This window comes from Nelusetta ayraudi, unplaced genomic scaffold (genome assembly GCF_046127955.1).
Source record: "Nelusetta ayraudi isolate G7.1 ecotype Tasmania unplaced genomic scaffold, CSIRO-AGI_Nayr_v1 ptg000058l, whole genome shotgun sequence".
NCBI lineage: Eukaryota > Metazoa > Chordata > Actinopteri > Tetraodontiformes > Monacanthidae > Nelusetta > Nelusetta ayraudi.
Window position 1 is genome coordinate 1,571,809 of NW_027466108.1, and position 27,134 is coordinate 1,598,942.

Below are 27,134 nucleotides of genomic sequence, written 5' to 3' on the forward strand. Positions count from 1 at the left end.
CCATGCAGACAGCATTGGTACAAGGCATGAGGGTAATTCTTAAAGATAGAGAATATTGGTGAATCTCCAGCTTAGAACAAGCTTTAATGCGGCAGTGTACATTAAACTAACCTTACGAGTGACGCGAAGGCTTTTCTAACCCTATAGGCCAGACCTTCACATCTCCATGCAAACCTCGTGGCCCTGTCCAACACATCTTGGCGGAGCTGGCACCCGTCTCCACTCGGATACCCCCCCCCACCCCCCATTTGTCTTCCGAGCCAACGCGCTCTCCCTGGCTCTCGCTCTGTCTGCCAGCGATACTATGGGCACTGTTATTCTGTGCCTGTGCGCACAATGATTGCCAGAGGAACACACAAGAATCCGAGCTCCACAATCCCTCTTAACCTTTGACCTTGGCTTATTGTTACCTGTGAGCAGCACTGTGGCAAACATGTTGTACAAGCGCCGCGCAGCCCTGCAAGCTGTTTGTGTTCCGCAAGTATGGAGGGCAGGGGAGGAGGGAAGGAAGAGAGGGAGCTATTTAATCCCCCCCAAAGGAACTCCCCTCTCAACCCGTATCGTGAACTCACAGGCAAATCGCGTTGCTGGAAGGCACACCACACACACACTGCTGTCTTTTTAATTTCATCAGCTGAAAGAAATCTATACAGCGCTTTGGAATCTGAGTGCGCCGTGGCGGGGAGTGAACTATACGGCACCCCGGAATGTAAACAGGTTCCTCACTCAACTGTAGCATAAAAATACCACATTGCAACAAAAGCTCTCGGCGATGATAATGGTCAATAGTAAAGATCAGAGGTCCTCGTAGATTTTTATGGTTGTTAGTCCAAGAGCATATCAATGAGAACAAGTTGAACAAATCCAGGGGAAGAAATTCAGAGGAAACGCAGCAGTCATGCACAAGAAATGCAAATGTGACACAAACCACTTTGACTGATGATGTCGCTGTATAGACGGCGGCTTTTACACGTGTATGTTCAGCTAGAGCGGAGCGGGCTGAATGATTTCTGGAAACGGCAAATACCCCAAAATATTACAAAAATGAAATAAAATTTTGAAACAACACGCAAAGCAGTTTTTGTCTGTTGCCATCACTGGAAAAACAATTTAAAAAAAATCCTCCTAACCTTTGGCATCAATGATTGACACACCATTCTGTTCTTTTAGATTTTATATTAGCATTTAAAAAAAAAAATCTGGTAGACTGACACCTCTCTGGCAGGGAGAGTGCTCTGATTTAATAAACGCGATTTCTCTGCAGCAGCCCTAATTATTATTTGTCTATTACCCAAAACGAATCTTTGCATGACACCGGCGGTTTCGAAAGTTTTGCGCTTTCTCTCGCGACTTTGGGCACACAAATCATAATAATCAGCACGCATGAGTTAGACAGGCCACCATAATATCTGCCAACTTTGCCGCTCGTTGCTGTCACACTTAATTATCGTGCCTAAACACGAGAAAATACATTGGCGACAGGAGGCCCTTTGTGAAGTCTTTGTTTTTGTGTACAATTAACCGGCGAACACGCTATATACTTAAGGAAGGGCTATTTTAGGTGAGCATAATTGTTGGTGAGTTGTTTTTATCAGCATGCCTCACTCCCCTTCACTGTGCCCGACCAGAAGACACCCCTGAGAGGAAGCATTTTCCACAGCCGCGGCCTCGACAGCCCCCCGCTGACCCTGACATTTGTCCATATCCCACCTCTTTCTTCCCACACCTCCTCCTCCTCCCCCCCTCTCTCCCCCGCCGCTTGCTCACCCCCCCCGCTTCACCGCGCACGTCTGTCAAAGTTGACTGGTTTACACGGGGAGCAGGGGTAGGCAGCAAGAGTCTGGCGGCGCCCCCCCACCCCCAAACCCCCACCTGTACCCCCCAAAAAAACAAAAATAAATAAATAAATAAACCCACCACAAATTTACACGTGGGGCCGACTGCCAGAGATCCTGCTTTACTGACTGAGGTGGGGGGAGGGGGGGTGTATGACAAAGACGACAGCTTGTGTGGAGGAACATTGTCTGCGGCTGTGACTAGAAATCTTTTCAGGAAAAAACAGGATTTTATACACAATAGTCGTGGGTGTGAAGAAAGGGGGCACATATTAAAAGAAGCGCCTTTATGCGTTCAAAGCCACTGGCTCTTAAAATGCATTTAAATGGAGAACGTTGTCCTTCTTTTTCCTTGAGAGAGTAATGATATACCCAATACTATGTGCGGTGTGAAAAATTCCTGTGGCAAACGGACGCGCAAAGGACCCGTGCCCCGGGTGTCGACGACGTAGATTCGCTCAAACAGAGTAACGCACGTCTTGATAGTTACAAGAACCGGGGGGGTTTTTTGTTTGTTTTTTTTGTAAAAATAGGAGAAATTAAAAGAAAAATTAGTCTTTTGCTGGCAGGAAAGCATTGTTTCTCACGTTCTTCAAGCGGTGAAACCTCTTCAATCATCTCAGCACAGCAACGAAAGTGGAAAGGTCAGTTGTTACGGGGATGGCAAGAGGCTCGGTGCGTTATCAGCTACAGGATTTTCTGTGTGCGCGCGCGCGCCCGCAAGCGCGTGTTTTAACGGGGGATGAAGCTGACAATTGAGCGGAGGATTCTTATGTAATTCTGCCTTTAGGTGGCAGAGAACAGTGAGAGCAAGCAGCCCACACTGAAGAAGAACCTGTTTGTTAATAAGCTAAACTAAGATAAGATCAATAGTGTTGTTTTTTTTTTTTTTTTAAAGAAATAACACACAAAAGGGTCTGTCGTGAACAATATTTATCGAGGTGGTATCACTCCAAGAGTCACTGTGTTCTCATTTAAAACCTTGTGTAGCCAGGGATCCGACTGAGCATCTGAAAAAACCTCTTCCCTGCTATGACCTGTTGAACACAGACATTAGAGTTCTGGGCCTAGCAGAGGAGTGCGAGATCTAACAGTTTTGTTTGATAGAAACCTCCTCGGTAGTGGTGGTTGTCCAAGGGGAATAAGAGCTATAGGATCTCGACAGATACATAGATGGACAGACAGAAAAACATAAACATCCTGAACTAGCTGAGAGGCTTGGAGCAGAGTTTGATGAGGTTTGCTGGGGGAACGACTTCCACAAACTGAGCTCCATGAAGTACCACCTCTGACATTTGTCTGGCTGTAGCTGTCAGCAGGATGAGCACTGTTCTAAATGTTAAGCACCTCCAGCTGCGCCTCAATGTTAAGCGCTATTGTTGAATCGTACCCGGGGAGAGTTGGGATATTTATTTAACTAGCAAAAAAAAAAAAAGGAACAGAAAAAAAAAAAAAAAATATCCGGTGCACAAACTTTATCAAGCTCTGAACTAATCCAGGCTGCAATTTAAAAAACACGAACAAACCGGAATTTCCTCTTAAAACCTGAATTCCCTCATAAAAACAACAACATTTATTTAGGATGCAGCCTAAACAATCACCAACAGTTAACAGGTGCTTCGTTACATACAGCATGCGCTATATTATCTGCAACAATCTGTTCAGATTCTTTAAGAGGCTGCACACAAAGAACATGTGTTTATGCTGTCAATTCACGTTGAAACAAAGGATGACAACAGGTGTACCGAGTGCAATTTCCACTGGATAAAGTTGCTTCATATGACTTTGAGCCAGGAGGCACTTCTGTGCAAAAGTTTGCAAAACCATAAACAAACAAACCGTTAACCTGGGTTACAAGCCAGCCTACCAACTTTGGAGGGAGAAGGGAAAAAAAAAAAAATGCATTTGAAAGGAAAATTCCTTTTTTTTTTTTTTTTGCGCCCACCCCCTTGTCATAAGATATGGATGTCCCGTAAGGTTATTTGTGTTTTGCTGGGAAATGAAGTGCTCAACTGGATTAAAAACATACTGCATATGTTTGGAAATCTGTTTCCCTGGGCGTACGAGTGGAGTGAGCGAGCGCGAAGCAGCAGCTTGCGTCTCCTCCAAGAGAGAGGGCAGACACTCTCATCATTAGCTGGTCTACAATGTGCTCCTCTACCTGCTCCAATCTGCACAGCCAGGCTCCACTCTGACGCCAGACAGATGTTCCCAGCACGAGGTGCAAAAGTACCGTGAGGGGAAAGTGAGCGCGAGCGGGAGAGAGGCAGAAGAATGGAAATATTCAACAGAGCACACAATAAGAGTTTAATTATGAATAATACCAATGGCTCTTTGTTCTCGCCACGAAGCTAGGCTATGGCTCGCCTGGCCTTCGGGAAGTTTTTTTTTTTTTTTTTTTTTTTGTTTGGCTTCCATATGGGGGCAGCTGTCTGTCAAAAAAAAAAAAAAAGCTCAAAATCATAACATGCCACAGGAGGGATAATTGCAGGGTAAAGAACAATGCAATTATGTATGTTTATCGGCAATATTGCTTCGGGTATTTTTGCGAAAACAAACTTTCGGGCTCTTGCAGAGGTTACAAATGTAATCTCGACAGTCAGCACTTCCGTCTGCTGCTGCTGCTGCTGCTGACACAACATGACAGCAACGGAAACCCAATATGATTAAGATATACTGTTTATAGATATACGGTAGTGGCTTTATAAGACCGAATAGGGTAATTCCTACTCCATACACGTAAAGATATCCGGGGAATGTTTTCCCGATCTGTGGCAATCCTATACACTGACTGACGCATTAAAAAGTGCGCCGACCAAAACCACACGGGTATAAACAGAACATTCTGAGTTTTTTAGCCAGCTAAACAAAAAAGGCCGCGCCGCTGTCTTTTCTGAATGAAGAAAAGAGAGCGGCCAGCAAACAGGCAACAGGCAGTTGACGGACTGTTTGAGGTGTGGAGCAGATGATCTCTGCAGGCCACACAATTCCAAAAAAACAAAGAAAAAAACACAAAGCCAGCTGGTCCGACACAGTCACAATACTTCACTGTTTGTATTTGACTGACCAGCAGTGGAACACAGGCTCCGTGCGCCTTTGGGAGCAGCTACAACAGAGATGGATGTTGATGCATTCATGTCCCTCTTGCACAATAATAATGAGCACAGTACGACATGTCCAACTGGCCTTCAATTAGCCAGGGAGAAAGAGGGGGGGGAGCGAGCAAGGGAGGGAGGGAGAGAGAGAGAGAGAGAGGAAGTTTGCAAACGATGATGATGGCTTACAGTCTGCTAACGACAACATCGCCATCATCGTCAACAGTAACAATAACAACAGCAATGCTAATATCGATTGCGTGCAATTTTCAAAATAAAATCCATTTTTTTGGAACTAAAATCCACTCAAGCTTTTACAGGTGAACTTAATTTGAACTTCTCTAAACTTTTGAATGCACGCAAACAACTGCTCAGTATTTCTGGCATACAGTGCTGTTCTTGCACCTTTTGTGGGTAGTGTATGTCGTCCAAAGATTTCAAATTATATCATGCTGTGGTGCGGCTGTTGTTTTTATTCTCTGCATTTAACCAAGCAGACTACCAACATTTACTTTATGTGTTCGCATTACTTCAATGACATACTTGGTTGAGTGGGTTGCTGATGTCATGAGACCAAGAGGACGTCAAACCCATGACAAGTTATCGAGGCGTTGGCATTTTTGTTGTGATATCTGCACCATTGTTATCTGCTTTGTTTCAAGAAATTGAGACAAAGAATTTAGTATTGAATTCTTCTGTTTCAATGCCTTCGATGACTTTCACGATATAATGTAATTGTAGAATGAAACTGCACCTGAAACCTACTTTTTGCGAGTCGTGTATGTCATTTAAACTTAACTTACTTTTTTCCCTTTTAAGAAAATACTGCACGCAAACACGCACGTAAAATACACAAATTATTTCTATATCTACTTTTCTGCACATTCGAATAATCGACACCTTTAATTCCGACAAACTCTCAAACTTCCTACATGCTAAAAAGTAAGAAAGAAATATCCATAAAAACTTGAGGCGATTTACTTCTCTTTAAATGGGATTTTCTGGTGATAATGAACACCTTGGCTTTTCTCACAGCCGGGAAGAGCAGCGCTGTTTTTCAAGTTCACATTGCATCATTTTGCCTCCCAAGCCGCCAAAACTATAATGAGAGAATAAGTATTAACAAGAAAAAGTAGCACCCAGTGCTGTATTTGTATAAGCAGCCTCTATTCACATACTAATGATTTGCTTGTTACAGTAATTACCGCGGCGAGACCATACCGGAACATCTGCATTGATTTAAACTCGGGGAGAGCCGGGAGAGGGAGGGAGAGGCTCACAATCTGGAATCCAACTGCAAGAGCTAGACAACAATCTGTTGATGGTTATTTTGGTAATTGTCCATAATTGATGTAAAACACAGTGTGCGTGGCAGAAGTCTCCAAATTACTGCTTCTTTAGCACGGGGGGTTGGTGGGGGGGTCATTGAAAATAGGCAGTGGCGTTAAAAAATGCGCACGCGGCATCTAATAGTGTCGGTCGGGAAATAAACTGTGCAGCTGGCGGGAGGAGACGAGGCGCATCGACGGGCATCCGAGTCGCAAATGTAACGATGCGATGCGACGACTTCATTAAAATGAAATGCAGAAAGTAACGAGTGAAAGTGTCTTGAGACGCCACAAATGGTTGATGCTGTTTAAATAAGTCACATCTTCATTTGAGCTCGCATGAATTTGCTTCGCTACTAAAGTGGTTCACTAAATTCACGTTAATATTAATGATACTGATAATACTAATAATAATCATATTAATAATAATAATAATAATGATAATGATGATGATGATGATGATGATGATGATGATGAGCTGGAGGGGTGTCAAGTTTACATGTAATAAATTGGTTATTACAAACCCAAAACATTTCTTGCTGGTGATGCTGAAAAATGCACTCGCAGCGCCTCAACAGGCCGATTTCACTAGCGCAGAATAAACGGTGGACGGCATCTTCACTGAAATACAGATCAAAATGATGATAAAAAAAAAAAAAAGAAGAGCTGGCATTTTGAGGATTGATAACCCAAGCTGGAGGAGAATTGGGGAGACTTTGATTTGAACATTTAAAGTGGGCGTGCTACAGCAAACATGAGAATGCAGTGATTCAGAGCTGGACGCCAGCCTCCATTAATCAGGCAGGACAGCACGCCTCCCTCGACACGTTCGGATGACACGTCCCTTCGCTGGTCACTGCTCTCCACTTCGACAGGGCAAACATATTGGAATCACGGGCGTTGGACTGAAACGGCTGAAAAAATTATATTAAATAATCTATCAAAGTAAGGAAAGAAGAGAGCTTTCCTCTTCGTGCATATTTCAAGCATTTATGATAATTAATCTGCAGGCATTCATCCATCCAATCAGCCTTTTTTTTTTTTTTCTCCCCCAGAAGGGGAGAGCGCAGCAGAAACCCGCGGCGCCTCCAACACGTCTCTCCGTGGTTCAAGAGGCTCCCGGCATTGCTGACATTGTTCTTTGGCAGCGTGGAGAGATCGGCCGCTGCCTGGTGCAGATCGCAGCCGTCCCAACCACCAGTTAGAACAAACGGACAAACGGAAAGAAATCAAATAATACATAAAGACGGGATAGCCCGGCGTGTCCTTGCAACCGGCACCGCTCTCTCTAATGAGACCTCGCCTGAAGAGTTGTGTGAACGTATGGCAGCGTTTAGCCCGGTCCGGCCTGACCTCACTTCACTCTTGGCTGAACGAAAGAAATCTTTCACAGTCATTGCCGTGAATATGGATGAGAAAAATAAAAACACTAATTACCGTAGCGTCTCCAAACAAAGGCTAGACTGCATGACCTTGGACTAATTAATGAATGTATCTGAAAGCACTATGGCTGCTGTTACCCACACAGTTAACAACAGAATTCCCCTTGGGGGTTAATAAAGTATTTCTGATTCTGATTCTGATTCGATGGTCGGGGATCAAAAATCGTGATCCGTTCCACATTTGAAACGGGCGACCTTTGACCCGATCAAAAGAAATTACTTTTCTTTACAAACCATTCTGACATCGGACGCGTTGCCAGAGAGAATGATTGAACTGCTAAACACATTGTTGAGCAGCCCTTCTTATATAAATATATATATATATATATACCACCATATATATATATATATATATGTATATATATATACATATGTATGTATGTATGTATGTATATATATATACCATGTATATGGTCGTCTCATATATGGTGCACTGTATGCCTGTGTATGATCATTTTTCTTTCTTCCTGTTAAAATAATAAATTCTTCCAAAATAAAAGGAAAAACTAAAATGAAACTGGACTATGACTAAACAAGCTACTACCACCATGTGCATGTGCAGAGACACTTAAAAAAAAAAAGGCAACAAAAACGGCAAAAAAAAAAAAAAAACAACAACAGGGGTTGTGTGATGTCACCTAGCCACACTTGGTCAATTAAACACCTCCCACTACAGGTTGGCATCACTCAAAAGGCTCATTAACCCTTCTGACCAACCACCAGTCACAATCAGACAAACCTCCCCTCACATTGGCCAATCCCTACATGGGCAACACGGGTCAACACCCACACAAGTGAGGGGAAATTGAAATGCTGGAGAGAATGCGGTCTGCCTGAGCACTTGAAAGACACATGTTTATTCACAGGCAGTCACTCGGCCAGACCGACTCCATGGGCTTAAAAATAAAAGCAAAGGTGACGCCAAGTGTAGTTTTATTAAGGGGGGAATGGCTCATCTGTGTTTTCATTTTTTTTGGTTTAAAATAAAGAACTAACTGGTCGGCGAGAGTGACAGGAGGTAAATGTTCCTATACAGGCCAGCAATGCAGAGCGCGGACGCATAAATCATCTCTCAAGCGACGGGCTAACACAGTATTCCGAAGTTACACAAATTGGAAGATGAACTAAAAATACAGTACGTTTCCCGGATACGTCGCATTTCAATATTTTAATCAGTGTGGCTTTCACACACTTCAAGTGTACAGCTACGCCTGGTGCTATGGAACAGGAGCAGTGGCGCGCCGCTTTAAGCGGCGTCTTTGTGCCGTTGTTTGATTTTTTTTTCTTTCTTTTTTTCAGACCACTAGTCTTAATCTACCGGGTTGATCTTCCAGTTCCCGCGGGATTAGAAAAAAAAATGTCTGCAAACCTCCAAATATTTGAGGCAATCAACAACTCAACGCGCATTTGGCGTCGGAATGCAAGACTGTGAAAACACACAAACGAAGGGATGAAAAGGAGTGAGAAACGAAGAGAAATAAGGGGATCGGAGCGGTGCCCATTTCGGGGGTGTAAAATATGGAGAAGTGTGGATCATTGGGGGAGCTGCTCTGCCTGGGGGAACAGATGAAGGGAGGACACTCTGCCAAGATCTCTCCACTGGAGGGGGAGATGAGGGACTGCAGCTCTATGGGAGGAAGAGTGTGCGCCTCGCATGCTGCTCTCCTCAATCTCAGTCTCACACGCCTGCATTGACACGTCCCGGGCTCTCCGCAGCAGAGGGAAATTGCTGCTGACAGGGCCTTGCAAACTTTCACAGCCATTTAGAAAGACTTACACCCACACTTTTGTCACAGGCATTTATTGCACAAGATACATGATATGAAAAATTAACATTTCCTGAACTTGGCATCCCTCGTGCACCAAGTTAAGGCTTAAAAACCATTCATAATTTTTCCAGCGCCGCAATCGGCCATAGTGCAGATGTAAACACAAGTCATGCCAAGTGAGACCCCGGCGATTATGAAAATGCACTATTTTAGAGAGGCGGGGTGATGGTGGTGGTGATTGGGGAAAGTGGGGGTTTCCACTACTTCATAAATTTGAAGCGACTTCCTAATCCAATCAGAAAATGCTGCCCGTGTCACTACCGCCGAGACGCACACACACACAGGGCTTAGCAAAAGTGTTTGAAAAATAGCTGTACCTGTATGTTCGCCACCAGCCAGTGCCTCCAGTGAGCTGCCACTGGGTTGCTTCGGCTCGGAGCGTCGGGGTCAGCCATCACCAGGACGTACGGCTTCTTCTGCAGACACAGGCAGGCGCATGTATCAGCACCAGCCATGTTTTTAATGTGGTACCGCACACACACGCACATGCACGCACACAAACACACGCACGCACGCACACACACAGCGAGTGGCCCAGAGCAGTTCCAGTAAGTGCACTAACTGATCCCCTTTGCTTTCTAAATGCAGCCATGAGCTGTGTATGCATCACACTGCCTGAGGCCTGACACTGGCAGGAGCTAACAGCTCTCATTTTAAATACCTCGGAACACATTCCCACTTTGTTTTTCTTTTTTTTCATTTTTAAGAACTACAGCACCTAAAATATTAAAATGCATATATATTCATATAGGGATAAATACGTATATATATGCATATATGTATATATATACATGTGTATATATATGTATATATATATATATATATATATATATATATATATATATATATATATATATGTATATATATATAGGTATGTATATATATATATATGTATATATATATAGGTATGTATATATATATATATGTATATATATATATATATATATATATATATATATATATATATATATATATATATATATATATATACACACACACACACACACAGACACACACACACACACACACACACATATATATATACACATCTATATATACGTATACACCTCTCTCTCTCTCTCTCTCTCTCACACACACACACACACACACACGTACATACAAACATATTGGAATAATGGGCGTTGGAATATATGTTTACACACACACATATATATATATGTATATATATATATATATATATATATATATATATTATAGTAAACATTTTGGTTCACCAAGCTTCATGTGGATTCTAAACCTTGCCTTGACTGTCAAAGCTAATCTGTTTCTCAGATAAGATTATTTGAAGAAAATTACAAAATAAAACAGTTATAATGTACATTCTGACCATCACATTCCATCTAATCTAATGCCTCAACTTAATATCATTGCAGTGACATCAGTGAAGTGACAAAATTTTGGATCTGACACCAAAATCCTCTCGTTAACATATTCACATTAACTTTCTGCCACTTAGCCAGTATCCCCGTGCCCCTCAATCTGTCAATAAATAAAGTGAGAGAAAAAAACATCTTAACCAACACTTGATCGCAGCTATTGGACGTCTACTTGGCGGCATTACCGCCGGCAAGTCTTCACTCTGTCTGTCCGTAAAAGTTAGAGAATTATGGGAGCAGATTGAATTATTGCGAGAGCACATTTGTCATCTCTGGTCCCGTGCCCAAAATCTGCCAGACCATATGATGGGCTTTTTTTTATTTTGTTCACTTCCTCTACAAACAGAGACATTAATGGAGGCTGCTTCAATCCGCATGTCCTCTCTTGCTGTATACATCCTTTGAGCCGAAGCCGAATCATAACGATATCTGCCTTAAATAAGGCGGAGATGCGGCGCCTCTTACGCTCTTACAGCGGCTGCCAAACAGCGCTGTCTGCGCTGCCGTTCCGGGGAATCAAATGCTCTTACACAAACATAAACCTCGACGTGAACCTTTCTGTTTGTTGTGTCCTATCGCCGCATTCTTACGGGCCTCGGAAAAATCACCCTAAGCCGATGTACTTGCGCGAGATAAAGAAGTAGTCGTGTATTTCTCTGCAGATGCTCATTTTTTCGGAAGGATTCTCAGCCTACCTGACAAGCGGTAATAAGCGTAAACAACTAAGCCTAATAATAGGATAATACTGTAGTCTCAGTGATAGCGCCTGCAGGTAACATCCAGACACACCGACAACAATGGAGCCTCCTCCACAGCCTGTCAAAAGTGACTCTATATCAGTGACCCCCCCCGGGCAGCTTACCAACCATGACCTGTTGCCTTCTGCAGAGTTGTAATCCTCATTTGTACATGTTTGCTACCAGGCAAAGGCACTGTGATAATGTAGTTACACTAATATTTAAGCCCGACCCGATGCATTAAAATAAAAAATAAATAACACGGGTTGAAATAACAGCAAAGACGCCGAGGCCCAAAGGCAACTTTGAACATTAAATTAAAAATGACCTGCAGTCACAATTATCAGTGAAAGGAATATCACTTTATGGGGTATTTCACGAAAGTTGTCATGGATGGAGATTGACTGTATAGGACGAGGCTCATTTTCCAGGAGCCAAATTTAGAAAACATTAACAAGATTTCACGTTTTTTTATTTAATGTTTAATGTTTTTATTTTTTTTTTTTTAGTGCAATGACAAAAACACATGGCCTACTTATGCCGGGCATTGAATTTCAATGACTTGCGCGCAGATTTAGCATCTCAATTTCTACCTGTAAGAATCTGGCTGGTCCAGCTGGCACGGCCAGCATTAATAAAAGAGGCTCCCTCCGTGCTCGCTCTTCACACATTATGGCATGCACCCTTCCCTCTTACGAGGGCATTTTTTTCCCCTCCATCTGTCAAAATCCACATTAATTACTCACAGATATGTGTGAAAGTCTACAGGGGAAAAAAACAGATGTATATTCTGCACTCTGAAATGATCTGCCTGCGTTTAAACTAAATGTATACGAAAACACATTTTTATCACCGTCATTTTTATAGCTGGGTATTGAAACTTGATTTTTTTTTTTTTTTTTTTAAATGTATATCTACTGAGTCTTAATGTTAATTTGAAACTTTAACAGGCTTTTTAACTGCAGCAAACTGACTGAGCCCCTGATGACAGCTTGTTATTGCTGGGTACAGGATAAATGCTACAGATTTGATGTTGATTTGATTTAAAACATTGTGGTATATAGGTATAGGTATAAACAATATATTCGATGCAGTATCGTACGTTCACATTAAGGCAGAAGTGAATTCTCGGTAAAAATTGGCCACCGCTCCTGGGAGCAGGCTGGAGGTGGGCTTGGTTGAGACTGCATTCTCTGGGGATTAACCTCCCACTGCCTGCTGTGATCATAGCAAAACGGCCCACTGGGACCACACCTCGGACCGGACTCAACTCAATTTTCATTCTCTACGCTTTACTATGATTATGCAGACAAATCATGCATTTGGTTTTATTATATATATATATATAAAAAAAATACACTGTATAAATTGCTAGACTAGCTAGAGTGGCGGTGAAACGATATAGAATCTGCAAGACAAGAATGGCAACGAACAAAGGAAGAGGAAGACGAGAGTCTCGGAGGATGCAAACTACTGGCTCACCTTTGTGTGAACTCTGCTGGGGATGAGAATCAGAGAGAGACGTCTAATCGCCGCTCTGGTCGAGCTGCCTGGGCTATCGAGCCCATTCCCGCTAACTGATGACACCGCGGAGGGCAAGAGAGAGTTAGCGTGAGGCAAGGAGGAAAAAGAGGCCCCACTGTGAGTTTACAAGTTCACGTCTTATCCCTGACCCAATACCCAAACAGTGTCATCCATGCGGCGGCCTATTATTACACCCGTTTCTTTATCCCCCAGCTTCTTCATCTCCTTCAGCCCCACTGCGCCGAACCCACAATGATTCATTAAATGGCCAACTGTGCTCGCCGCTCGACCTGGGGCAAAGCAACTCATCGATCCCAAATCCCTGTTTAAGTAGCAAAAACACTTGAACTCGTTTGGTAATTAACAGGTATCTGTGTTGTGATTAACAGACGGCGATGGCTTTGCAACCACCGACTGGAGCTTAGCGCGAGGTTGAAAGATCAGTCTAAAAATACGGAAAAATAAAAACCGCCGGCAGGAAGTGGAAGTGAATCCAACGGACGGAGATGCGTGGTTCAAGTCAAAGCTGTTATTTCAGCGTCTCTCAGGCCAAATTGTATTCAAGACGGTTTGCAGTGCGCATTATGTGGGCCCCGGTACCGATCTGATAATGTGCAATTTACCTCGTGTAAGGCAAGAAGACAGGGAGGAGAGCAAAGAGGAAGAGAAAAGCAAGTGGTCGGGATGTTAACGAGGCCTCAGTTTTTGGCTCAGACGGAGAGGTTCATTCCAGTAGAGCGGAGGTCAGGGGGTCAGCCGGGGAGCGGTAATTGAATCCTGGCCAAAGTGTGGGATGCCATGGATCCCAAAATGAGATCGAGAAAAAAGGAGGCCTGTGGCTCTCTTGGCTGCCAACCTCACAGGTGAGAAGGTCCTTGTTATAATTAATATCAGCTGCCTGCACCTCTGGGACGTCGACGCTCTCCAACCTCACGGTCCCTCGCAGCGAGGAGCATTGGAAAGCCAATAAATGGTAGATTTACAATCTGCCACTGAAGAGGATGGTTGGGAATCTTTTCAAACAGAACGTGTGATTGTAGTGATAAAATAGTGCCCACTTAAAGACAGGAAAATCAACATAATAATGACAACTAGTGCAGCAACAACATGTTCTGAGATGAAAGCTTTGATTTGTCGGGCAATTGCAATTGCTGCTTAGCTCGGATCCAAAGGCATAAAACCTTGTCGTGACACACGGATTAGGGTGCAACCCAGCGAGTAAGCACGCAGGTCTCTGGATTTTGGCCAATAACCAATAAGCCTGTGCTTTCAAATTATTCATTCATTCATTTATTTATTTATTTAGCCGCTGATACCTACATTCAATCAAAGAGAGTCTCGACATTCTTATTTAATCAAGGAAGAAAGGTGTGACAGTGTAGTCTGAATGTAACATTCTATTTATAGATGCAGCAATAAGACGTTCTTATTTCATTGTGTCCTTGCATTAAAATTTAACTTAATAAAAAAAAACACCACTGAATAAAGCAGGTTAACTAATTAAACTGTGTTCCATCTATTTTTTTTTTTTATTATCAATTCTATAATTAATTAATTAATCAATTTGAATTGAACTAATGGCGATGAGCAGAAAATGGACTTGCTGAATATCCTATAACTGATAGTCCATGTTGCATCATCAATACTCTTAGCACATAAAAAAACAAAAGACTTGTGCTGAATTGTCCTCTTCTTCATCATCATTATTGTGGTAGATGCAATACCAGCTTTAAGGTGCCCACCATCTCCCGCTGTTCCACAGTACGCAAGCTACGATCCAGGTTCACTGTTGAAACTCACACATTGCAAGTATTTTACCTAAAGCCTTTTATACCCGCAGAGGCTGAAAAGAAAGTATCTTGTAAGCATGCAAATATTGTGGGTTGACACTTACAACACTTATCCTACAGCCACAACACAGCCATTTGAATGAATGCATGAATGAATGAATGAATGAATGAATCAATCAATCAATCAATCAATCAATCAATAACTTGTCCAAGTACTCAAAGCAATAAGATGAGCAATGAGCTGAAAGTGTTTTATTTTCTCTGTTCAGATAAAAGCCATTCCAGATTGCACCATCTTAACAACTGACTAGCAACAGAATCAGACTGACTGTTGGAAAACACCGGCGATATTGAGGGGGGGAAAAAAAAAAAGAAGGGCAGAACTTCTGAGCGAAAACCTGAGCTCCACGCACGGAGCTAGCTGCTCGCTATCACCGAACCTGCCTATTTTTATCTTAGTCTTCCTTCCTCCCACACAGGAGCAGAGTGTGAAGTGGCTTATAAATGTGCACTTGGAGGAGCAGCACGGTCAAAAGAAGCCACATGTGGATAAAAAAATGCACAGTCTGCGTCCACAGACAACACAGCTGACAGATCCACGCTGGGTGGTACGAGCCACGTTTTAAGGAGTCACCCGTAATGACAAACGAATGCGTATTGTTAATCACATTATCGCACGACACAGTGAAAGATGAGACCAGGCAATATGAGAATGATAGCCTTCTAAGTTATCGTGCACATTCAATATACCTCCTGGGTGATTGTGTGAGTGTTACAAAAAAAAAAAGTCTGCGAGGCTCTGCTGCTCTTTGGCCGCTGAAGCTAAACATTGCTGGCTTTGATAGACCACTACTAAAAAAAAAACCAAAATGTTTTAACGCAGTCTGCCTTGAACTACTGTTTACAAAACCTTGTGCTTTTTTCACACTGCAGGTTGGAGCGGTGACGGAGCCATAGCTAACAGGGAGATGGTTCACAGTCTGATTGGAGCTGGAGGGGGGTGAGGGAATTAGCGGCAGCCTAGGGAGCCATTTCTGCATTTCTCTTAACACTGAAGACTTCTTTCACCGCAGCCGCGCTTTCGAACACAGGCGCGCTCATGTTAAGCTTATTAGTCACCCTGGATGCGATCTTGCTAGCTGAGGCTTTCAACACTTTCTAGTTGTAGCATCACGCGCCACTACACCTACTCACTGCCATTAAGCATTATTGCGAGAGCGCGTGCACGCGCACATGCACGCGGAGGAACTACCACAAACAGGTACTCTGAAGTTAGGACCGCGGTTATGAGAGCGGCAGGGAAGGGGTTGATATTTTTTGTCATGTTGTGCGGCTGCTGGGAGCACAACACAGTCAAACAGGGAAAATTACAGCAATGCGCCCATGTCCATAATTAGTCTGTCATGCATGTCGCACTCTCACAAACACAGATCAGCCTTTCTGCATCCTGTCCGCACAGTCTATAAAAGGAAATAATAAGTGTGTCAGAGTGATTCTGAATAATCAATCATTGGAAAAGTATCATTCAAATTGAATTTTAACACATTGCCTTTATCACCAATCGAATGGGATCTTGTAAAGCTCATGTATTTAACATGAGGATTAAAGTATTGCTTTCACATTTCTGGCAGCACCTAGGGTTTTAGAAATCCATTGTTCCCTTTCCACACTGGAATGAGATGAATAACAGCTTAGTTAAGGGTCTCATTCACTTTGATGTGTGAAGTTGGAGAAAAATATTTATTTGAAGCTATATAGGGTATTTTACATTAGGCAGTCACTTTGCTTTAAGAGAGAACGAGAGCGAGAGAGACTCACAAAAATGAACAGCATGCCCCGATCAGTCAATCTCCTGGTCGGAAATTTGACACAGCGCTGCCATTGCTGCATGTTTTGACAGATACTGACAATTTAAGGGAGTGCGAAATAATCAGATGGAAAAATCTAAAAGTCTTACGACAGAGCCGCAAAATAGAGAGTTATCACGCCGCAGCCGCAATCCCGAGGACGATGGGATACATGCTGCCATGGAGGGAGCTCAGTTGTAAGCACTCTGACACCCATTTCTATTTGGCCATCAGAGCTGTTAAAGGTGTCAGGCCTGTTCACAGGCACTGTGTGTCTCACCAGCCAAGATGGCTTCCACATTTTTTATATCATGATTAATTATGGTTTCTGATGGTAGTACAGTGAGAAAGTGTAAATTATTCCCACATTTTCTTGTGCCCTCCGTTCAGTCACTGTTGTGTAGGAAGATGCTATTGACGCCATCCATGGATGGCAACCAAAAGGCATCTACATGGGGTGGCAAACTCTAGTGCCTATTAAGGGGTGGGAGTGGTGGTGGTGGTGGTGGTGGTGGGGGGCTCTTGGCATGTGGGCTGAACTTAGTCAAGACTGCCAGTTGACGGGGCCAGATTTTCCAGTATGGAAGAGTCTTGTTTCAGTGGGCGACTCTGGGTGTTGGGAGACTGGGAGAGAGGACTGCCCAGGGCTTGGAAGCTTGAAACAGAATATTTCAAACAGACAAGCACCGTCTGTGTTCCAGTGTCACCAGCCCACCCGTCTGACAATCAGGGCCATGTCATCACGCGGGCTCTGAGTAATTCAGGGAGCATTCTTATCACCTTAGAAGACGTGGCAATATCGAGACGTCAGAGTCGTCTGAAGTCCCGGCAGCCGAAATGGCATTAGAAAAATAGAGCACATGGTTTGGATGACAAACGACTATAGTAAAAAAAAAAATAAAAAAATCCACACAGAGCCAAAAAAAAAAAACGAAGAGCATGAATAGCGAAGCTTGGGGTAATGCAACCAGAATACAGTGCGATGCTTTGAATGCTTAACAAATTCCACAATGCGCATGCATGTGTGTGTGTGTGTGCGTGCGTAAGAAAAACATTGCACACGCAACACAGAAAATCCTTAGTTTTGGAGAACTGGTTGAAATAAAATAATTCATCTGACAGATCATTTTGTGTGCGAGATATATTTAGCGCTGTCAGAGAGGACATCAGAGAGAATGGCACTTACATCACAATGTGGAAACTGTTATCAGAGGAGGTACAGGTTTATGGTTCAAGGGCTCGTCCATTCATAGACAACAAGCTCAGCCTCTCTGCCTGACACACTGATAAAGACGGCACAAATGGAACCAGCGCCGCAGCTCCATCTTTGCCGATCCCCAAGGGAATAATATATCACCCATCTGAATGTGGCACGTATTGAATCATTTCCAGCGTTGATGATTCATTTGAATAAATCAGCCTTTTTTATTTTGCCAACTTGAACTGATACTGAAATATAATAAGGAGCGTAGAGAGAAAAAAAAAAAACAACCCTGAAGTGATACTGTTGGGTGCGAGCAAAGACAGGTGTTTGAGTGTTCTACAGACGACTGGTAATCCTAATCCCCTTTTTAGGTAACAATTAATGACTACAGCAATAATCTTGGCATGCATGTGTTTTTGTTTTTTCCTGACTGTCAACACTAACCTGCCAAACTCACGCAGACCCAATCCAGGGGGCTGCATGTCGCTGCAGGCAGATAGCATCTTATCCTGGATTTGCATAGATAAATGCACAGCCGTAATTTAAGAAACATGCCGGGTGGCGGCAAGTTTGACCCGAGATGTGATTTCACTCTGACCAAGGACTAGTGAAGAAGCCTCCTCTCAGGAGCCTCATCCAGACGTACCCGCAGACACACATAGAGGGCCTGCGTTATCTCTATTACATCTCGATGAATATTAAGTATTTGAGAGGGAGAGAATTACATATGCAGGCTCCCGCAAAACAAAACTTTCAATGTATTCCGCAAAAAGCTGCGGATGCACAGGATCAGCCTATCGGCATAAAAAAAAAAAAGAGAGAGAAATCAGCAGCTCGTGCAATGAAAGGGTTGTATCCGCGTTCAAGCTAAGAGACATATTCGAACATACACAGACACAAATCCTGTTGAGCTGAGCCGAGCACAGATACCCTAGCAGCCCTCCAAGGCACAATTAGGATTTCACGGGGGGAAGAAATCTACATTCCTGCACACATGAAAAAAGTCCTTTCTCCCTTCCTCTCTCCCTCCCGACAACAATACCAACTTTTACTCAAGGAAAAAAAAAAAATAAAAAAAATAAAACCTGGAGCACAACTCGATAGCATTTGGACAAAGAAATTGGACAAAAAAATGTCAAAAAGAAAAAAAAATCTAAATTTAAACTGCAGTCGTTACAGGGAAATATTACAGTTGAGGAAAATCTAGTCCCGAGCCTTCCAGTTCTAATCAATTTTTTTCTATTCTCTGTGATATGAAAAAAAAAAAGCAACCACTCAGTCTGTTTGAAGTGCTTCTCTGTGTAGGGCTTCACCGTGTTCCAACAACATTTTGTGTGGACAGTCTCCATGTTTGATTTAACACCAGTCAGACATTCAATCCAAGCGCAGAAGGTCAAGTGCCCGACAGACTCAACACAGGAAGGGACACGGAAACACACAGCATCGCCGTTCAGTCCGATAATTATGTTTTTTCGATAAACAACACGTTCGTAGCCACGCTCAGAGCTACAGCTGTGAAAACGTCAAACAGTGAAAAACCTCTGGAGTGCTACATCACCATGTGCGCGGTGACACTCAGTTGGTGTTTTAATCATCATCATCATCATCATCATCATCATCATCATCATCATCATCATCATCGTCATCACCATCACGCCAAAAAGGTACAATAAATGAGTTACATATAAAATTATTTCAATACACCGTCCAATGTTATTCTGAGCTTTAATGTGCGGTTAAATAAATATAAGTGTATATTGCATTACCTCTGCTAGCATAAAGAAAATTGAGATGTCACATGCACATGGAGACTATGAGGTTGGAAAAAATGAGAATATTTGTTTCGAGCCAACACAAATTAGCATAATATATCACACTTTTTAACGTTGACTATATAGAATTCTGTCACTCAGTTTAGCACATGCCTACAAAGCGCTGCTGCTCTATACATTCTTTGTAAAGGTGTGATCACAATTATGCATTATATTTTCCATGGCTATGTAGCACAGCCTCCTTTTCATGAACACCTGACCTCTGAGTTTGATTTGCTGGGCCTGCTGTGTGGTTTCTACGTATAAATTCAAAAAGCAAACGACTGGAGACAAAACTGTGCCATTCGACACCTGCCACTCAACTCTAGTGGACTCCCAATGAGGTGCCAGTGCAATGGTCATGGTAACTGGGAGCACAGATCTAAGTTATTGTTATTGTCTCAAATGTATCTCAATTGGACTATCTAAACCTTGCGCTATCCATATTAAGCAAAAAACTAAAAAAAAAAATCCTTGCTCTTGTGAAATGCTAAGGAAATGGAGTGGTTATGAATTCCATGAATACCAATTTCAATTTTGAATATTGTCAGAAGGGTTTAGGCCTATGGATAATGTTGGAGTGTGTTTGAGGGTCTAGACAGTCAAAGTCGGACAGATAAAATTAATTACGCAATTGTACACAGAGACATTTCTAAAAATTTGGCTGCGGCCAATTCCAAAAACACATCTGACCAATAGCAATTCCTAGCAAGATTACACAAAAAGCATTGAACCAAATTGTAGCCAGTTCCCCAATATATGCTAAATTACTGTGCCATAAAATGACTCTTAAATTCATCACTCTCAAGCAGTTAGTGGGGCAAAGGGGCCTTGATATGGATAGCAGCACCAAGTAAGTTAAGAATGTTGGAAAATAATTAGAAATTATTCATAGCCCGAGCAAACCATCACAGTCTCTCAGGCAGGTCAAGATGAAATTCACAACAAGGGCTGAAACACCCCAGTGGCATCATTATCGTACAGCTGATTTTCTTATCAAGCAGTGGCCAAACTGAGCTTTGCTGCCCAACAAAGCGTTTTAAAGCGTAACTTGTGTATGTATCTGAGATCCTGTTAGTTCGAAACATTGGTACATATTTCAATGGTGGTCGCACCACTCAAGCAAAGAACACAAGATTCTGGATGGAAAACAGTCACAAGAATGAAACGTTAAGAAGTTTTTGCACTTGTGTTGAACCAGATTAGGCTTGTATAGCACAGCCACACTTCCAATGACCCCATCATGTCTCATTTCACTTTGACAGGCATTCAGTGAAATACCACCAAGACGGTTTAGTGGACTAAGGCATCAGCTGCGATAAGCATCTCCAGAGTGAAACGTGCGGTTCCACTGATGCGCTCTGACAAAAATCATGCCCTTAAAGCACATCCACAGATCACTGTGCCAAGGAGGGACATTAGCCGTGCTTGAGCCGACCAAGACCTTTTCGCTGGGGCCTGCTTGTGAAGTGGTGTTTTAAGGAAATAACACACTGTAACCGTCACTACGGATCCCCAGATTTGCGTTGCCTCTGAAGAAAAGGTTAAGCACATCGTCTATCTGAAAATGCCCAAAACTGCAGTCAGGCATAAAGTTGGCACCCAGATAAATCATCCCTTCACTGCGCTTCAGTTTGCTCATTATCCATACCTCTCATGACATTCGCAGAAAAGAAACAAAGCATCCTGCCAACACCTACTCTGTGTGAGAGAGAGCTCTTTCAGTTCAAAAGCTGAGAGCTCCAAACCTCCACACCACAGTGTGGGCAGTTCTGGCAGAGCCGTGCGCCTAAGAACACTGACTGAGTGCAACAGTTGGACTAATAACAGTGCAAAAAAATATAAAATGGACGCACAGCGGGGACAGCCGCAGCTTCACGGCTGAGAAGCACGGGTTGACTCCTGCCCACCTCTCTCTTATTTAAGAGACGAAAGATGTCCACAATGCGTCTCAGGTCTTAGTGCCATGCGGGGCGGTGAGCTCGCAGCTTCAGCCACTTCAGGGTATAGCAAATCACTTTAATATGTTAAGAAGATTAGACTGGATAAATGTCTAGATACATTTTTTTGAAAAGCCACGTAAATCTGTAGTGTTTTTCGGGGGGAGGAGCGGCGTGTGAGTCAGTTGAGACGATCAACACAAACCCACCAAAATGCAACGCGATTGGCTGGGAAAAATTGGGCTTATTTGAGATTTTGCATTTAAGCTTCTTGGTTCTAAGACCATCCCACCTCTTTCTTATTTTTTTATTATTTTTAACACCAACCTTTGGGACAACAAAACTATTGAAAAAAACACACGTTCATATACACCACTGCTTTCTCAGCTTAGACTTAAGACTTAAACTAAATACAAATTTATTTATTTATTTTTATTTTTTTAAAGTTGAATGCGTCAACCCCAATGGCTTGCAGAATGTCAGTTTTTCTGTAGAGGAAATTGTTTTTTTGGCTAAATTAATTAATTGAAGCAGGTATATTTCTCTTTTGAATGAGATATCTGAGGGTGTCCGCCTGTCAGCTTCACTGTGCTGGGAACTGAGTGTGAAAAGGAAGGGAAGAAATGTAACAAATAATGTAAAGGGATTAACAAATCATTTGCATAACATTTTCTCCGCTTCCAAACTACAGGATCAGTGAAAAAAAAAAAAAAAAAAGACAAGAAAGACGGTTTTATCATTCCTGTTCTTAAATCAATCAAAGCGTCACTGGACCCCTGAATGCTTTTGTCAATACCAACAGTCGTTTAATATCATAAAAACAAATTCAAGTACACCTATATGAGCAAAAACAGACAGATAAGTTAACTTTCAGGATGCCATTAAAGTCATCTGATGGAAAACATTCTTCACAGATAAACTTGAAAAGAGTGTGTGTTTTTTTCTTTTTTTTTTTAAAAGACACTCAACTTTCAGTGTGCCAAACGTGTATTAACCTGTTTTTCTTAGAAGTGTTTGTGCATCCGGAGTTAAGACAATAAGACCACTCTGGAGATGAGGGGGGTGGCATTATGGAGAGTTAAGCATTGTGAGCAGCCCTGAAGCACTTCCTAAAGAAGGTGAATCAGAGGATTGGGACACAACTGGAACTAAACCTTGTGCCTGACCACAATTGAGAAGCACAAAACATTTTGGGCAAAATGCCACTAAGCCAAGCATCTGGGTTTTAAGCAAACTTCACATGATCACTATTCACTTTGGAAGTACTTACCGTGGCTCAAATATGCTTTCCAAGATAAGTCATTTACCTCAGATTCAAGCACGAGTGCCACAGTAATCCTGTCCATAAAAGCCTAAAGAGCCTAAACGTGGAGTTTTCAACTTTGTGTTAAAAAACAAAAACACACTTGCACAACATTCAAAGCAAAAGTTTTGATTAAGTAAAGAAAGTGAGAGAGTAAAAGAGGACTTGATATAAACTGAGGGGTGGTACACACGTTCTTGTTAGAATTCTTATGATACTATGGTATAGAGTTGCATGGCAAAACATATTTTAGGCCCAGAACGCATTTATTGATGTCATGTTTTGGGGTCATGAGGTCTGCAGACACCTTTAATGCCCAACAGATCACAAATAATAATAATTAAAAGAAACATTTACTGAACTGTGCCAAAGAGCAAGGGGAAGTCATCTCCCAGATCTGACAATGATTGCCTGGTAAATGTTAGGTTTCTCCGGCTCATATAAATAGAAATTTAATCTTGTATGTTTGTCTAAGTATCCACAGCGGCGGATAGACTGCCAATGCAGAATATGAATTTATGTTTGCGCAGATCTTACTGTGAATGTATATGAACTGACAGGATTGAAGGTCTGTCTGGATGTATCAAGAGGCACACTTCCAAATATATACATATTATTTATTTAATCTGAAATGATTTTCTAAGCCTTTGCATTAGAATGGTTTTTATTCCCACAGGATATAGATGCTATTTTAACAATAAATAGCTAGATTTTATGACTTTGTTACACATAAGCGGTGACCCATTTAGGATAAAAAAAACCAAAACAAAACACTATTCAGAAAACAACATCACCTTATTCCTGCAGCTTTCCATGTTGAACCTTCTCATGTTCTTCCTCTTTTGTCAGCAGTGGTCAAAGCAAAAGTCTATCACTTTCTCCAGCTTGCAGAGAAACCTGACCATTGTCATTTGTAAGAGCATTCCCGATCTTCCCTAATCTGTTCTAATCCTCCCATTGAAAACACAATACATTTTCATGCTGATTGAAATTGTATTTTACCCAAACGCCTTTCTTGCCCATGGTCTGAAGAACAAATTTAAGGTGGCGAAATCACAGGTGAATATAGTGAATATATACTGCAACCAACTTTCAGTATACAAAACTTTACTTGTGGCTCCATAGAGTAAGAACAATGTGAGAACGTTAAAAAAAAATTAAATAAATAAAAAAAACTCAAACAAACAATAAAAACAAACCCAAAGCAAAACATTTAGGAAGATACATTTAGTTTCAAATCATTTGTTGCAACAGACAGTAAATGTGCATGTACATGTAGTTGTTCACAATGGCAGATGAATACTTAATTCTTGGGTGAAGAGGCCACTCTGGAGCTTTCATGCCTCTGTTCATGTCACTGAGAATGTATAATTAATACATACATTCCACTGCTTGCATCTATCACGTATGAGGTGCAGTTATGGGCAGGGAGTGAATGCAGCAGTGCGAGGGTCAGCTTTAACGGGGCTGTAATGTAAAGATGGCCAACGTTATAATGGTGAAAAAGGGAACATCAGCTGAGGCTATGAATCTTGGCATTATTCCGGCAAAGCCAAAAACACCTTGCTGGCGAAACAAAAACCTAAGCAAAAAACAATTAGACGGCGAAACAAAGGATGTTTTCACTTTCCGACCCTCGCTGTGAATGCGTGCGTCGACGTCCCTCCCTGACTCTCGGAGGTGCAAAGATGAGCCCATTACGCTCACTTCTGCAACATAAAGACTTATCAGGAATCCTGCATGGGTGGACATGTAGGCTTTCCTCGGAATGACAGGGTCTGCTAAAGAGGAACCCCACCCTCGCGTTCTCCGGCATGCCAACACAGTGGAGAGTGGGCAGCGCTGAGACAGCAGCCTGCCGTGGGCACTGCCAGGCTTAAAGCTGCCCTGTCGTCATCAGAGGCTTGCAGAAAAGAACGCTGAGATTCACCAAAAAAAAAAAAAAAAAGGAGGAGGGGGATCGTTGCATTTAAATCCTCTCTCAACGCCCCCACATGTTTTAGTAAAGCATAAAAATCATTCACAGTGAGGGAGAGAGAGAGAAAGCGAAAAAGAAAAAGATAGAGCAAAATAGAGAGGAAACAGCTATTAGCAGCAGTAAGCAAGCTCAAGAGATCATAGTGAGGCAGCTCTAATCGCAGTAATGGTTTAAACCCTCATTCCATCCACCAGATGCAAGAAATGTCTCCCCAAAAACAAGGCTTTGAAATCCCCATGTCTAAGAATGTGCCCTATGGCAACAGTCCTTACGAGGAAAAAAATAAATAAACAGAAACAAGTCTAAAACACTCCACTTTTGGAATTACAATGAGGTAAAGAGAGCTGCCGTGGCCCTTGTGGCGAGCGTGGTGTAAGAAAATGACACTCATATAATATATAAACCTCCACTGTGACAATAATGAACAATACATTATGATTATGATTAATTTAAGGGAGACCACTCAGTAAAAATCTGTGGCTCCATATTTCATGTTACAGTGGTGACTGTCTGCACTTTACACTTATGCCCTAATATTCGATTGTGTTGCTTACCTTTATTATCTCCTATGTTCTAGGGACTTAATTACAACAGTTTGGAGAAAATATGATATGTACAGAAATTAGCGAGTATGGAAATAACTATGATCTTCAATTTGCTCCCATCTCTGCCCTGAAGTCCACCGACTATTATCTGTTACCCTCAACTGTGTTTCTTCTTCTTCTTCTTTATATAAAAAGTAAATATATATATATATATATATTTTTTAACATTTGGTTAAAATAAATGTGTTATCTATGGCTTTAAACGCACTGATTCATAGATTCATCAACATCAACTCAGGACTTGCTTTGTGTTGTGTTCCACCTCCCCAAACCCCTTTGCTATTTTATCACATTAGATTTTAATTGTTTTCCCTTGTTGTGCTATTGTGCCCTTGTGAGCGTTTTTGTCAATGCACCCTTGTGAAAAGTGCTGTGTAAATAAAGATTGCTACTTTTATGATCGTTACATACACTCACAGATCACTTTACCAGGTACACCTTGTTGTGAGAGCGAGGCCTCGTGACTGGGTGCAACTTGAGTTCAGTCAGTGAAGTCATGTTTAAGGAGGCAGATTGACACGGTCTGAGCTTTGCCAGTGCCTTGATTGCTGGAAGCAGCCACCATGTTGTCATCAAAGCCTGGCCAACAATACTCAGGTAGGCTTTGGTGGTTATATGATGCAAATTAGCAATAATCGTTGACACGTTGTCGTTCAACAGGCCGTTTGATGACTCGCCACGCCCAGTGGTCCCCACTGCACGACCAGTAAATATTTGTACCTTCTTTTGTTTTCTTTTTTTAAAATCAATCTTTCAGGCATTTCAATGGGCTGCGCCATTTAGGATGCTACTTTGAATCAAACAGACTTACATTTTAAGAGTTCATGGAAGGCAACAACAATGCTTCTGACTGAATCCTTGCTAACTTTAGCCTGGATCCTAAATCATTAATATAGTAATTTGTCTGTGTGTCAATAACTTTCGCTTTACCATGCTGTGCTCTCGCCACTGTCCTAACAGCCAGGGAGGCTCAAGGAGCCAAAATTGCACTCCAACATCATGACATTTAAGTCAGGTTTGGAGTAAAGCTTAAATTTAAACTTTTGTTGTGTTTTTTGTTTTTATTTTATCCATCATAGAGCACATCCAAGTTTGACAAGAGATACGTCATTTTCTCTAAATAAATAAAGCTTTCCTGGTTTTTAATTTGCATTTGAAAAAAAAAAAAAAAAAGTATCCAGGCTTTGCAAGCATATACATCTAAAGGGTCAATCTCTGAAGTCTGACTGAAGAATTCTGCAGCGCTTGTTTTGTTCCCGTTTATGAGCATCTATTTCAAGTCGGGTGCATGGGACTGCTGCCCGTTGTGCTCCAGTACAATTACTCAGCAGGCGTGCATACCGTCCCAGTAATGAAGTGGGTGTTACTGTGGGTGGATTTTAAGCATGAGCAGCCACTATTCTGTATTCCTACTACTGGGTACAAGGGCTAAGTGGCAAAGAATAACAGTAGCGCTATGACAGAAAGTG

The 27,134-nt window shown here is 42.1% G+C and overlaps 1 protein-coding gene across 2 annotated transcripts in view; it reads right to left on the reverse strand.

Moving 5' to 3' along the window:
* pebp4 (phosphatidylethanolamine binding protein 4) overlaps positions 1-27,134 on the reverse strand; it is a 52,663-nt gene that overhangs the window by 21,530 nt on the left and 3,999 nt on the right. Inside the window, exon 4 of one of the 2 annotated variants that reach the window (XM_076039090.1) lies at positions 9,847-9,945. The exons of the other annotated variant lie outside the window; for it this stretch is intronic. Within the exon in view, the coding sequence (XP_075895205.1) occupies positions 9,847-9,945 (99 nt within the window). The remainder of the gene's footprint in view (positions 1-9,846; positions 9,946-27,134) is intronic. 2 annotated transcript variants of the gene reach the window in all.